Source organism: Manduca sexta, chromosome 13 (genome assembly GCF_014839805.1).
Source record: "Manduca sexta isolate Smith_Timp_Sample1 chromosome 13, JHU_Msex_v1.0, whole genome shotgun sequence".
Lineage (NCBI taxonomy): Eukaryota > Metazoa > Arthropoda > Insecta > Lepidoptera > Sphingidae > Manduca > Manduca sexta.
Window position 1 is genome coordinate 7,319,343 of NC_051127.1, and position 14,867 is coordinate 7,334,209.

Below are 14,867 nucleotides of genomic sequence, written 5' to 3' on the forward strand. Positions count from 1 at the left end.
GCCCGAGACGGAGCCCGCGCGGGAGAGGAGAGCGGCTGCGCTTGCCGCCCAGCTGTAGACATCAGTTACTCTGCTATTATTTATAAGTATTCAACTGGGCAGTAACGACTGTGGCGAGTGGTGGAGTCATCTCTTGTCAGTCGATCTTACACGCGGAGGTCACTTCACTTACCATCAGGTGTCAGTCACAAAAATTGTTGAACAAATTCAAAACATCCAAGCCTGTACAATTTCTGGTTATTCTGATACTTTTTCTTTCATATGACATTTATTCACCCTATATGACCTAAACAAGTGCTCTTTGTATATATTATTTTGTTTTTTTGTATAAGCACAAAAGATTATACGCGAAGGTTGGTCGACGCCCGCCCTTGGAACGTCTTTGGCCACCATATAACAAACCATACAGCCTTCCATGAGCATCGCGTGGTGCTGCCCCATCCCCTCTCCCTTGAGAAAATCCGCAGCTACGCGTATGTACGTCACATATAATGTTCATGAAATAAATGTAGCATCAAACTTATTCGTTATAATTTATAACACAAAGACATAACTAGTTATTTAAAACGGACAAAAGTTAAGTGCTCTAACGCATGCGCTGTATTTGAAAATACCCAGTAATGTGTGACACATCATCGTGCCATAGGTGAATGTACCCAAGACATATTGTCATTCAGTTGTCGAGTAGAACCGCTTCCAAATAACTACTATGACTCGTTTTAACGCTTTACTAGCTTTGGCTCGCGGCTCAGCCCGCGGTTTTCTTAGAAATAACGAGACGAGCAATCCGCTTCTCTGGTGGTAAGATACGACTACCCATAAACTGTAGCTACACCGCCTAAACTTTGAAGCTCTTTTCGTGGAATAAAGCCAGTGATGTCTCGATGGTCGCTTCAACGATGTCAGCTCACCTTAGTTTAATAATATTATAATGCTGTTTAGGTATATTAGGTCTCTTACAAGTGAAAGGTTTAAGGCGATACCTCAAGGTCCATTTTCATACATTTTGTTTCGGCTTTAATCTGGGTAACTAAACAAGTATTGGCAAGTAAAGAATTTAAATTCACGTCTAGTTAGTGATTAGTTCTCGCAGTTGAAAGAAAAACGTAAAAATAATTAATAATCATGGATATTTCTGCCTTTAAAATTTCGTCATATTAAATTTTTGTGTTAAGGCGATACGCCTTAACACAAAAAATATGAAGAATATTATGCAAAGTTCACTTATTGTTGTTTTGTGTTTGTTTAAACGCATTATACTTCTTTAGAACGATGTATTATATTTATAGGAGACTGGTTGACGTCATATTTTTGGAATATCCCACTGTATATTTTTCGAGGATATTAAGTAGCCTTATTTTCTTTTTATTGCTTTGAATGACGAGACGAGCTTGCCGTTCGCCTGATGGTATGCAATACGACCGCCCATAAACAGTAGAAACACAATCCAACACCTTGAATTACAAAGTATTGTTTGCTATTCCACTGCGCTCGCTATCCTGAGACATGAGATGTTAAGTCTTATTATGTCCTGTAATTAGACTGGATGCAATGCCTATATACTTTAATAAAGAAACTGTCTATTCCTGTGCAAAATTTAATTTAAATTTATTCAGCGGTTTCGGCGGTTTCCGGAGGCTGAACTATGTTGTGTAGGCAGCGAATAATTCAAGACACACATTAATTGGCGCATGAGTTTAATATCCGACGTTTTGATATGGACTTACGATTGACCACAGATAATCTACCGCGGTTTACAAAAAATATTTCACTGATTTGCATTTGTTTTGGTTTATTGAACCCGACTTTAGGAACCAGATTGATGCAGGCCGTTTCTAACAGGTTGGTCTGAAAATCTTTGTGGTAGGGCTATGTGCGGCGTTGTACTTCCAAAAGCTGAAGGGGATGAACCTGACTAGTTTAAAACCACCGGACATAATGTTGAAAAACCGGATATACCGTCATTCTCAATAACTTTTTTCCTTTTCAATTAGAACAAATCCTTTTTGTTACGATTACAAATGACCTACTTTGATTGGTTTAATCTATTGACCGGATGGAAGATTGTGACCATTTATTGTATCCTATATACATCCGGTTAAAAACAGGCCGGCATAATTGTGTCGACTGGCGAGGAGTAATCCGTCTTCAGTCGACACTCTATTTGAACCCTACTGCATCTACCACCAGGAGCAGTGGGGTCACTTTGCCCAATGAAAAAAAAAAAGAAAAAAATTCATGAGCAATATTGACCACTTACCATACAGTGATCCACGTTCATGGAGCAACTTAGAGACTCAACACCTTGGATGATGGGTATCATTACAAAATAAAACTCATAAAATGTTAACAAATTACATTTATTTCATGCTTTTCCAATATTATATAAATCTTACCCACCACCCAAAGTGCTGTAAGTCTAAATGTTATAAAAATAAAAAATAAAAAAGTAAAAAAGAATACAATGACTCGTTATGGACGGAATCGATGTATACAATATTAATCACAATTTTAAATTGTAATAAAAATACGAGATTCTGTATAAAAAAAATCGTTAAATGTTATTTCATGAAATTGAGTATACATACATATACTACTTATATTTTTGTTTAAACAAAAATTTAGTCTGATATAACAAAAATATTTGTGAAATAACATTTCAACAATTACTTAATATTATTTGTGTATATTTTATTAATAAAAATATTTGCGTAAAATTTAAAATTTTCCTTGAAAAAATAACCTTTCTAGAAGATGATATAGTCTAGTAAAAATATGATTCGAGATAATGAATATTATGTAAATGTTCTTTCGTAACTGCTTTGTAGTTTTTATGATGTTTACGAAAAACTATTTTGAGTTAGTATGTTATTCATATCATCTTCAAATTAGATAATTAATAATTTTTATAACTACTTATTATCCTATTGTATTATTTCTTATGGAGCGTGGGTATGTTTATTGTATATTTTGAGATGGAGACTTTCTGTTATTGTACTCTTTGAAAAAAATATATTGCCTGAGCTGCATTTTTTTTAATTACAGGCTTTAATGGATTATATTATTCATAAGAGAGGGGGTCAATGGTAGTGTTCGCGTTTACTAATGAACACAAACTTATTTATGTATAAAATAACAAATTTGTATTTCCATAAAAAAAACTACGATTTCAATTATTTTAAAATGTGGGTTATGTAACTCTTGCGCGTGAGTCAATCATTGAAAACCATATTTTGTCAGTTTTGACAATCAGAGAAAAATTGTATAATTTTAGATCATTGCAAATGTTAACATTTCTTTATTTTGGTTCCTATTACAGTGAATATGAAGGAATTTACTACTTATAGCAAATAATACTTATTTCATAATGTAGGAAGCCGTATAGCCAAGTGGCATGCATAACTTAGCATTTTGGTCAAAACATTGACATTATAAATCTATTTCAAGTAAGTATAGAATCGTTTGATGGTAAATCGTAAATGCAGAGTTGCGTCAACATTCATAGCTAGACCCTAAAGAAATGTTTATGTTAATACTTATATAACTGTAACACCTACTCATTTCATGTTATCCAATAGACATTTTTAGAGACTTTACTCTTAGGGCGCATCCAAATTAGTGTATGTAAATTGTAGCGCTGCAAAAGCGTTTGATGGCGCCCTTATCCCGTAGTAGGTAGTCTGTAGTGTAGTCAGTGTTCGAGTATATCGGACTCTTCGTCAGTGCGTCGCGAGTCAATTTTCCGTGTGACGAGGTCGGCGAGGCGCCTTACCAGCGAGTCGTCGTGCGAGGCGTGGCTGGCGGTGGAGGCGCGCGAGGGGCTGCGCGTGTGCGAGGCGCGCCGCGCGCCCGCCGCGCCGCACGCGCCCGCCGCGCCCGCCGCGCCCGCAGGTGCCGGCGACGCGCAGTTGGACGGCACCTTTACCGCGCAACGTTTGTGGTAGTTCTGGCCGCACCCTGCCGACATAGGGGTTAACAAATCATATTCCATGCAAAAAACTACATTAAAAAAGAATCATCATAGATAACTGCCGTCGTGGTGTTCTCAAAAGCGGTTCATCCGTTTAGGAGCCACGAGACACATGTTGAACTAATAACACATTTGTGAACAGGGGCCGTAGACCTTTCTACAATCCTTAAAGTTAATAGAAAACAAAATAATGTATAAAAATGATTTAGGCTAGCGATAAATTGATTGCAAGGGCATAAGACATGTCATTCCCATATTTAATGTCTGTTTTCCGTTAGCGTTAACGATTATTGGAAAGAAACTTGTTATATCAGTTGTATTAAGAAAGAATAAGAAGGAACTTGGTGTCGCTGATCCAATGATGACCACTGAATTAGTAGAATGTTTGTTTTAGTAACCCGGTAGTAATATAATCGTTATGCTATAGTTTCTACCCTCTCAAAACAAGGGAGTTTTATGAGAAATAAATGCTTCTGTATATGTGTGAAATTCGGGAGATCCTTAAACTCCGTGCGTGCATAGTAAAACAACCAAAAGCACTAACAACAGTCCGAAGTGACTGGACATCTCAATGAAAATCGGCAATGCATTCATCGGCAGTCCAAGCATCATGGCCATACTATGGTTGGTTCTGCTCCCTTATGGCGCGACATGCAACTGCCCAGCGTCCTATCAGAACACACACATGCACGCACGCACGCATGCACGCACGCATGTACGCACGCATACGCACAAATCCTTTCGGAGAACGTAGATATATTTAATTGCAACCTGCCCTACTTGATGCAAGGTGTATAGATGATTTCATCGACGAAGACGCGCCCCACTACCTTCTCCAGCCGCTTACAGTGTGCGTGAGCAGTATATGCACACGCACACTACGATGGATAGCGTCGAGAAAGTACTTGAATTAGTGCACTTACCGCAACACCCCCGCTCAAAAGGTGACGGGGCGCGTCTACGCAGATGAAATGACCTATATGACAAACGCATCCGTATTTTTTATATAATAACCCCTTTGCACCTGATGGTAAGTTGATTGAGGTCCAATAGGATTTCGGCAAACGAGAGATGATTACCTCTCGACAGTCGATGCAATTATGCCGGCCTGTTTAACCATTACACAGGTTGATCCCAGAACGCGACACACTAAAGTGGGCCGCTATGGCGGGTTATAACACCTTGTGTACGGTAGTCGCTATATGGTCGAATATAAAATATATCCTACCACAAGCTATTATGACCTCTGAAAAAAGTACCGTGTATCTAGTATTTTGGGTAGATAACCTGCACAATAACATTAGTTCGCTTGACACGTGGTCTCTGCACGCGCTACCCACAGCTCATTGTGACTATCTTCCGTATCAGCATGATGATTAATTAAATTGAGTAATTACATTCGCATAATAGATTTATCGTCAAGTCGGAGTACTTAAAATTTCGTCATATTAAATTTTAAAGGCCGAAATATCCATGATTATTAATTATTTTTACGTTTTTCTTTCAACTGCGAGAACTAATCACTAACTAGACGTGAATTTAAATTCTTTACTTGCCAATACTTGTTTAGTTACCCAGATTAAAGGTGAAATAAAATGTATGAAAATGGACCTTGAGGTATCGCCTTAATAAGAAATAAATAGCAGTAATATTGCATAACTGTTATTATTCTGTAAAAATAATTATGAGTGATGATATTTTTATTTAATGATATAATATTATGTTCGTTGTATGCATATAATGTTGTAATAGTAATATTAAAAAAACTGTGAGCAATTTGTAAAGATTTATTCACGTAATAAAAACATATTTTATTGTGATTATTAAAAGTTATATTTTGTATTTCATAAAAATATAATTATTAGTATATCATAAAGAATGCTGAATTTATATGGATTGTGGAATTATTTAGGCAACATAAAAACCTTGTAAATTAGATACTTAATCCAATTTAAATGGCACCTCTATTAGCCGACAATTTATGACCGGATAGTAACCTTTTATCTCGGTAAATGATCGTTTCCTATGACGACATTTTATTCCATGACAAGACATAAACGCGGCCAAAACCGCATGTAAAACATGACCATAGACTAGTTAGAACAATTTTTTTAAATCTTTTGTGTAAAAAATCGCGCAAAACTCTTCACCCAGCTCAAAGAAATCAGCTTATTTCCAACGAAAAAATAAGAATCGGTTCAAACATTAATGTCCCTCAAACAAACACGCAAATGTTACCTTATTATATTTACACGTGTTATATTTTTTACTCAACAGGTTACTAAAGTCACTGATAGGTTAATATTAATTAACATGATTTGCATGTATTTAAGTATGTTCTCACAATCTGACCTAATATATCGCATTGGCACGTGTAGTGTACATGAAGTTCGGCACGTATCGCCACGATATCGAAAGCGTGTACTTACGATTTTGAATTTAAATAATGACGGATTAAGGTCGTGTGCACTTTGGAGTCCATCTTGACGAAATAAGGGCGCCAATTTCAAGTGCAAGAAGCTTGGAGAGTCACTACAATTTAGAATATTTAAAGATTTTTTTAACGTTTTCTCGATTTGTAAATAGCGGAATAAAGCTGAGCGCACTTAGGATCCTTGTCGAAATTAGGGCTTTAATGATCGAAGTGTCAAAGAAGTTTCTACATTATCTAATATGCCTGTTTTATATGTTCATGCTTCAGAACATTTACCTCTTGATCAATGTATTTCGCGATTTAGTAACACGAAGTAATTAGGTACAGTCTATATGACTTTGCTTAATGCACTAAATATACATACGTCTGCTCCAAAAGGACTTGGATGCCTTAAAACATTGGTGTACGCAAAATAAAATGACTCTCAATTGCAGCAAATGCTACCACATAAAATTTACTCGTAAGCGAAATAAAATTCAATCCTCATATAACATAGAGGGCTCATCTCTAACTGAAGAAGGAGTCATTCGCGATTTGGCTATTCATATAGACGGTCAACTTCGTTTTACAGAACATCTGGATAAAATAATATGTTCAGCATATAAGTCCTTAGGGTTCATCCTACGTTCCTCCAAAGAATTTAAAAGGCTATCAACAACAATACTACTGTATAACAGTTTAGTACGAAGCAGCCTTGAGTACTGCAGCACTACTTGGAATCCGACTTATCAGGTTCACATAGCGAGAATCGAGAATGTGCAGAAAAGACTGGTATGTAGCCTGGCATCTCGGGCTAAAGTCAAAACCACTATGCCATCGTATGCTGAAAGACTAAGGTATTTCAATTTAATATCTCTCCAGTCTCGTCGTAGTTTGTCTGAGCTTGTCTTTCTGTATAAGCTCTTAAACAATGGTATTGACTGTCCGAACCTGCTTGCCAAGATCTGTATCAATGTACCTAGTAAGATTCCGCGTTACTCTTATCCATTGTTGAAAGTACCTCGAGCCCGAACAAACCTCGGTAAACACTCACCAACTGCTAGGTTGTCGCATGAATACAACAAAATTACAACTTTTTCGCCAGAAATTGACGTCTTCAGAAATAGCCTAGCAAAATATAAACATCTCATAAAAGAAGTCCTTTTTGATGTGTGAATGTTGCGTACGAATTAAAATCCAAATTCACGTTTTAAATTTAAATTGTAAATTTTAATTACATTAATAAATATTTAATAAAGAAAGAAGAAATTAACAATTTAATATTGATGGAATTATAATTATTATTTATTGGATAATTGGAATATAAATTAATAATGTTGTATTTTTTTTTTAATATTTTGTAAATAATTGTTTTTTAATTATATAGTCCTATAATGTTTTGTGATAACATTTTATGGTATTTTATTTATGACATGTGATTTACGATATGATGATGTTACTTCTTAATGTATTTTTTATTATGATTATTCAGCGGTCGATTTTTATTTTTATTTTTATTCTTAATTAATTATACAAAATATGTTGATTTGTGATTTACTATTTCATTATTCTTTGTAGGAATTTTTAATTAGACTAATGCATGCTGTATCTTCTTAGAATTAAAGATACACAAGGTCTGTATATTTATGTTACTTGTACCCAATGAACCATTTATATATTATGTGTAATCTTTTTTGGAGATCTTGAATAAATAAATAAATAAATAAATAAATATTTCAATTTACATCTCACATATTCTCTCTTAAACCCGTCTTATTAGATATAATATACTATTGCAATGATTTAATTTAGGTAGACGTGTTAATTAGAGGACGGTCCATGTTAGACTCTAATATATACCGAACCGTTACATACCTATATACTTATAAATAAATATTAATAATAACTCATACTTACACTATGCACTACTCTATATTCATTGGGTTGACTCTTTGAGTCCTATTTACATTTGTTTGGTTCTCAAACAGAATACGAGTAGTATTTTGAGTCCTAATTAGGTACATTTTATTTAGGTTTCATTGCATTAATGGTTTGAGTCTTAATTACGTTTTACTTTGGACGCGATAAGATTCAGTATTTTGAGTCTCATTTATTTTTGTTTTGATTCACCATTGGATCAGTGTTTTGAGTGGCATCTACATTATTTGAGGGTAGTGTAGTGCATGCGGACACAGCGGTGGGGGTCATTCGACCACCGACCGTGGCGGAGTGAACTTGTGCGTTGTGTGATGCATACCTATACCTCGGATTATAAGTAAAAACGTGTTTCATTAACGCCAGTCATCACAGTTAGATACGGTACCTTCACACTTGAGCCCCTGTCGGACCAGGCCGAAGAGCATCTCGCCGCAGAAGTCGCAGAAGGTGGGCGCCTTGTACGAGTGCACGGCCAGCGCGTGCGGCCGCAGGATCGGCAGCGAGTCCATGCCGCCGTCGCATATCACCGCTGTGGGGGCCAAACACATGGAATCTCAATAATTTTTAGTACTCAGACATGTAGATTATTGTACACTCTGCTTCAGAGGTATACGCGGATAAATACCACTTGTATGAATTACAAATTTATTGTATAAATTCAATTGGAGGTGGCCACAAACGTGAGGTTTTCTCAAACGGAATGTAAACTTGATGTAACGTTTTTAACGTTTTATAATGTGATTTATAGAACGTTTTATTGGACCGTATTACTTACCATCAGGTCTAGTGTATAATTTATGTAAAAATAAATCGTTTTCGTTTACGATGGTATGCGGTGCCGCCTTATTGAACACGCATTATTTTAAGACTAAGATAACAGATGTCTTGAAGTTCCGCCTAATTTTAAAATCTTCATAATATAGTTTCATGAAAATATAAAGAAAAACCTTTCATAAGATTGCAATATGTATACCCAAGGCGTGTATGTTACCAAAACCCAAGGTAGATACTGACGGTTGGCGGTGAGGACGATCTCGACGAGCGTCTCGTCGGTGACGTCGGAGGCGGAGTTGATCAGCTGCAGCACGTTCGGCGAGCAGTAGTCGTGCCGGAACAGCAGGATGCGGTCCGCGAGCCGGTTCAGCCCGTTGTCCGGGATCTGTGTATCATCATCATCTTAATCAGCCACATGAATTCAACTGCTGAACTTTATTTTTTTCCCTTAGATGATGGTAAGCAGCATTCGCGGCTTATAAATTGTAACAATGCCTGAGGCTCAGCCAAGCCGTTGCCTACCGACTGGTAGACACTCTTTGAATGCCTTCCCTTTCGTTTTCCAGTCGGACCTATTAAAAGCGGCCTGCAAGTACCTGAGAGTTAATTTTATGCACTAGCTTTTGCCCGCGATTATGAAGTCCGTTTCCCAGATTAAAAGAAGCTAAGGCATAATTTACCTATTAGCGATGTATCTATTAGATTCAATAGTGAGTTCTTGTTACTTATGATTAGCATTTATATTCGTATTCACAAACAATACTATCACGATGAACAGTGCGCCCGAACGGATAGCATCGGCTATTTCATAGTTTTGTCAACAATAGTGGTGACAGTTACCTTTTCATGTACGAACTTAACAGCGAGCTCCTTGAGGTAGGCGAGCGTGAGGAGATGGTACGGCGCGGCGGCGGCGTCGCGCACCACGCCCAGTTGGAACATGAACGTCACCTCGTCCTCCATGGCTGGCTGCGAGCTCCGGCGCGCGCGCTGCACTCGCGCCCACCTGAGATATCAAAAGAAACGGATTTGTAACAGACTTCAAAAAAGGAGGAGTTTCTCAATTCTCAATATATTTTGTGTATGTTGCCAAAACAAAAATTTTGAAGAATTTTTATTTATTAAATTTGCTTTCAGATTGGCACTATAGATTTTTTTCTAAATAAGTTCAGTAGTTTGGTTTTTAAACTAAAAAGCTGGAATACCATGTCGTTCAAGTAATCGAAATTGCGAATTTTGCTTTCCAGTACCGTTGTTTAGTTGAGTTTTTTTTAACTATGGCTCCAGGTAGCTATGTATTTAGGGAGTATAGTTTTTCATTATGGACACATTGTGCTCCACTGCACTTGATGTTGAGTAGAGAAGGGACCAGATAGCGTGGCGACTGACGAGAGATGAGATCCCTGAACGTCACACACGTGGGCCGATATTTTTATTTATTTATTTATTTGTAGTAAAGTATAAATCAATAGGTATTTTGTATCCATCTTAATAAATATCAATGTTTATTCTAGTAAAGTTTGGCATTTTCTTTTGTTCATCTGTTTCTGTTAAGATCAACATATTGAAAAATATAATTTATCTCAAACACAAGTTGGTAACACAGATCACATAAGACCTTCAATTTCTGTGTTTTATTTGTTATTTCTAATTTTTGCATGTCGTCTTCACATCTAGAGGTTTGGAAACATTTTATTTATTATGTACCAAATATTTGTATTATATAAATGTCATGTGCTTATGGCCAGTTTTGTGGTAATAATAAATAAGTGTTGTTACTCTCCAGCACTCGGAGCATTTCACATCCCAAGCTTACAATATGATGGTGTTGAGCGCATGTAATGTTGAGATATTGACCCAGCGTGGCCGATCGGATATCCACGAAATATAACCATGATTATCAAATGTGTACAGTGTTGGAACTGGATAGGGTGGTCGTGGGGTTTATCAGCAATGCACCAGACGAATATAAAAGACGGTAAATTGGTGCAATATCAAACAGGTGTTTATTTTTTTTTATTGCTGCAATGACGAGCCTAGCTTGCCGTTCGCCTGATGGTAAGCGATGTGAGCTCATAAACAGCAAAAACAACATCCAACACCTTGAATTACAAAGTGTTATTTGGTATTCCACTGCGCTCTCCATCTTGAGACATGAGATGTTAAGTCTTATATGACCAGCGGTTACACGGGCTATAATGTTCTCCAAACTAGAACACAATAGTGACTACACACTGCTGCTTGGCGGCAGAAATAGGCACTGCGGTGGTACCTACCCAGACGAATCCTCAGACATGAGAGACATATAGACAGGGCCCTTATTCTGTATGGTAGTGTTAACGCGTAACGCGGCCGTGTCATGTTATCTTCGAGAAATGTGCGTGGAATGGTATTCTGTAAGCCACATTTCTATAGTCCTAAACATGATGCGTTGTGTTACGTGTTTGTTACACACTGTTTAAATAACGTGCGGGATAGAGAATAAGGCCACTGGTATTTAAGTGATAGTCGATATGTTTGTGTTTTCGAGAACGACTAGCGGATTCGACGGAGGTGACCTGGACAATCACGGGTCGAACCTGGCGATTACGAAGTACTTTCGTTGTATAATTGCCAAAAAACATGTTTTGTAAACTATTTTGTACTTTCGTCCTATTGATTTGATAACATTGGAAATGGGGAATCCCGCTGGCCAATGTTGCAATTTCTTTTTTATTATTTTTACTAAGAAAGTAGCGTTGAATCAATTACGTTTTCAAAAAGTGGAATGTATTATGTTTGTAATAGAAATAAATAATTTTCTTTAATTTCAATATCACGCAGTAGTCTATGGTTCATTATCCATCGTACTGGTCAGGACATATAACAAACACACCTAAAATAGTTCTTTTTTATGTTTATAGTGGTTTTGAATTCAATTTTTTGTAAAACTAAATGTAATATTATATCATAATAGTAACTACAGTTTAAAAAAATATACAATTATTTTTATTGATATAATGTTACCAGGAAATCGAACTTAGAATCTCATCGGTTTCCTAACACAGGCTGTCAACGGACCAGTGCGACGACATAAATTGCGTAGATTACGTATTATATACTCCGATTACGTATTATTTTAAGACTTGAATTTTGATATCTCACAAATGACCTTCGCAAGTATTCTAGAGTTACCTTCCACTTTCAAAATACGACGAGACACAAATGTGCATTACAATGACTTGTATAATCAGCTCATATTTGTCTAGTAGCAGCATAGATTGTGAAACTGAAGTGCTGGGTTTCGTTCCCGGTTGGGCCATTCAACTTGTCATAATTATTTTTCGTAGCATATAAATTTATTTGCTCAATAGATATCAATCCATTTAATTCATACAATATTTACATGCTTAATCGAAATTTGATAAAAATAAGCTTATAAATGGTATCAAAATTAAATAAATGAATAAAATGCTTTATTCATCACGTAGGCGAACATAGTTGCACTTATGATAAGTCAAGGTACAGTCAGCAACCCGCCCTGTGGAATGGGGGCGTTTGGAGAATTCCACCACGGTATCCCCTGCCTGTCGTAAAAGGCGACTAATAGGGGCCATCGGGGGGTCGTCGGCGGGCGGCTGGGGGCCGTCCGCCCTTAGTGTACGTTTTGCACATCTCGCACATTGTGATGACCCCTGAGATGGACGGCAGCGTGGAAGGTAGGCCTCATGCTGCCGTTGACGCCGAGAGCGTCCTTCGGTTACGCGGGGGCTTCTGAGCCCCCCCATAGGAGACGGGCCGCAACAGGCGGCACCGCGCAGGGACGACTGCGGACGAAAACTTAAACATTTCAGTCAGAGGAAGCCCACAGTCGTCCCTAATGCGCCGAAGACGGCCACCGCGGAGTTTTAGTTGGTATGCCGTGCGTGTATATAGGTTAGGGACTCGGCCCGGCGGTCGGCGGTCACCCGAAGGTCAAGATCAAATCCGGGTGGCTCAACGTCGGGCCGTAAGGCACGGTGACCCCAACATAACCGCTCAGTCGCCCCCCCCGAAGGCTGGGCGGTAGTCATAAGGCACTTTCTCCGCGATAACAAAAAAAAAAAAAAAAAGGTACAGTTAGCAACAGAAGTCGTTGAACATAATTTGTTTCCAATATTTCCTAATCATTATCATTTACCATAAGTTACTGATTACATTAAATTCAAAATAACTTGTCATAATTGAACGACAAAAGTAGCTGAACGCAGACAAACCATTGAATGTCAAATATTACTAGCGAATTCTTTTTATGATCTGTAATAAATACAAATGTGTCTGAAATTAGCACTTTCTTTGTTTTATATAAGTACAAGCTTTTTTCCTATTCATTAAATTGAACCTATCAAGCTTCAATACACCCATCTCGCGAAACGCAGCGCACCGCGTTTTGTACTATCAAAACATTGCCGAATTAATACAACAGTCCAGAATATCAATTAAACTGTTATTTTATAACATATTAGCTGTGGCTCGCTGCTCCGCCCGCGTGAAAAGGTTTTTCAAGGTCAAAAGTCTTGCTTTATATTCACCCGGGATCGAAAGTAGCCTATAGCACTCAGGAGTAATGTAGCTTTCTATTAGTGAAATATTTTCAAAATAAGTTAAGTAGTTCCTGAGTTTAGCGCATTCAAACTAACAAATTCTTCAGGTTAATATAATAGTACATATTGAAGTTAATAACCAGAATTATATATTTTTAAGTATGGGCAAAACATCATAATATATTAGTAAGTAATATTATAACATTAATAGGAATAGGTTAGTTACATTTTAAACATCCTATTTTATAGAGCACTGGCCGGTTTAAGAAACAAATGTGTAAATTCAAAATTATTCTGGCAGGAGATTCTCTTCGAAGGATTCAACGTAAACGTCAATTTCTTTTTCATAATTTTTCAGCCAATCCTTTACTTTGGTGTCCATATTGAAATGATAATCTTAATCTGTACTCTTCTTTGGTAAGTGATTTTTGGTCCGTTTCAGTGTTCAGGTGTTTTGTAAATTAGTATCTGTTCATCGACTTTTGTTGCTGATCGTACATTAGAATATTAAATTATCACTTAATTAGATTAGCGTATATAAACAAAGACAATTTATATTGAAAATAAAATAAATGAAAAATATACTTAGTAAACAAAGAAGCCAGCTCGGGCTGGCAGGGAAGAAGAAATAAAATGATGTATATATATATTTTTAAATAAGCAATAAGGGAGAAACGCGTCGCGATCCTCACCGGTGAGGACAATAAAAGCCCTAACCTAGCTAACCTACCAGCCTTTCATTAGCTACCTAAGCGATGACGACGCGAAGAAGAAAGGCAGAAAGAAACTCCGGCTTTATTTTTTGTCATCAATTGTCCATTGAATCTTTTATAATATTATTTTTAAATACATGTTTTTTTTAATAAGTCTTTTGTATACAAAGTCTGATTAATTACATAAGCTAATACAAGCACATCACAGTGAAAATGCGGAGAAAATCCACATAAAAGTATTTAACAACAACTAAAAAGTAACGGAAAAAAAACAATAATACTAAAACATTTATAAAAACTATAAAACAGTGTACAGCGTGCAAACGCCTACATTTACAAACATAATTTTGTTGTTTTACATTTCATATTTTGACATAGATCTTGGTCAATATAATTTAGATTATAAATTTAAAGGCTGGTGCAACAAAATGATCGGTCGGTCATCTATTATAAATTGGTAAGTCAATGATTATATATTTCTGAAGAGAGCGTTAGAC

General features: G+C 36.8%; 1 protein-coding gene across 1 annotated transcript in view; it reads right to left on the reverse strand.

Moving 5' to 3' along the window:
* The window catches only part of LOC115449799 (serine/threonine-protein kinase D1), a 151,903-nt gene that overhangs the window by 12,786 nt on the left and 124,250 nt on the right, over window positions 1–14,867 (reverse strand). The window contains exons 2-6 of the mRNA XM_037438375.1: window positions 9,936–10,101; window positions 9,336–9,480; window positions 8,707–8,850; window positions 3,773–3,957; window positions 15–52 (exon numbers count right to left, since the gene is read on the reverse strand). Coding sequence (XP_037294272.1) covers window positions 15–52; window positions 3,773–3,957; window positions 8,707–8,850; window positions 9,336–9,480; window positions 9,936–10,058 — 635 coding nt within the window. The 5' untranslated portion in view covers window positions 10,059–10,101. The remainder of the gene's footprint in view (window positions 1–14; window positions 53–3,772; window positions 3,958–8,706; window positions 8,851–9,335; window positions 9,481–9,935; window positions 10,102–14,867) is intronic.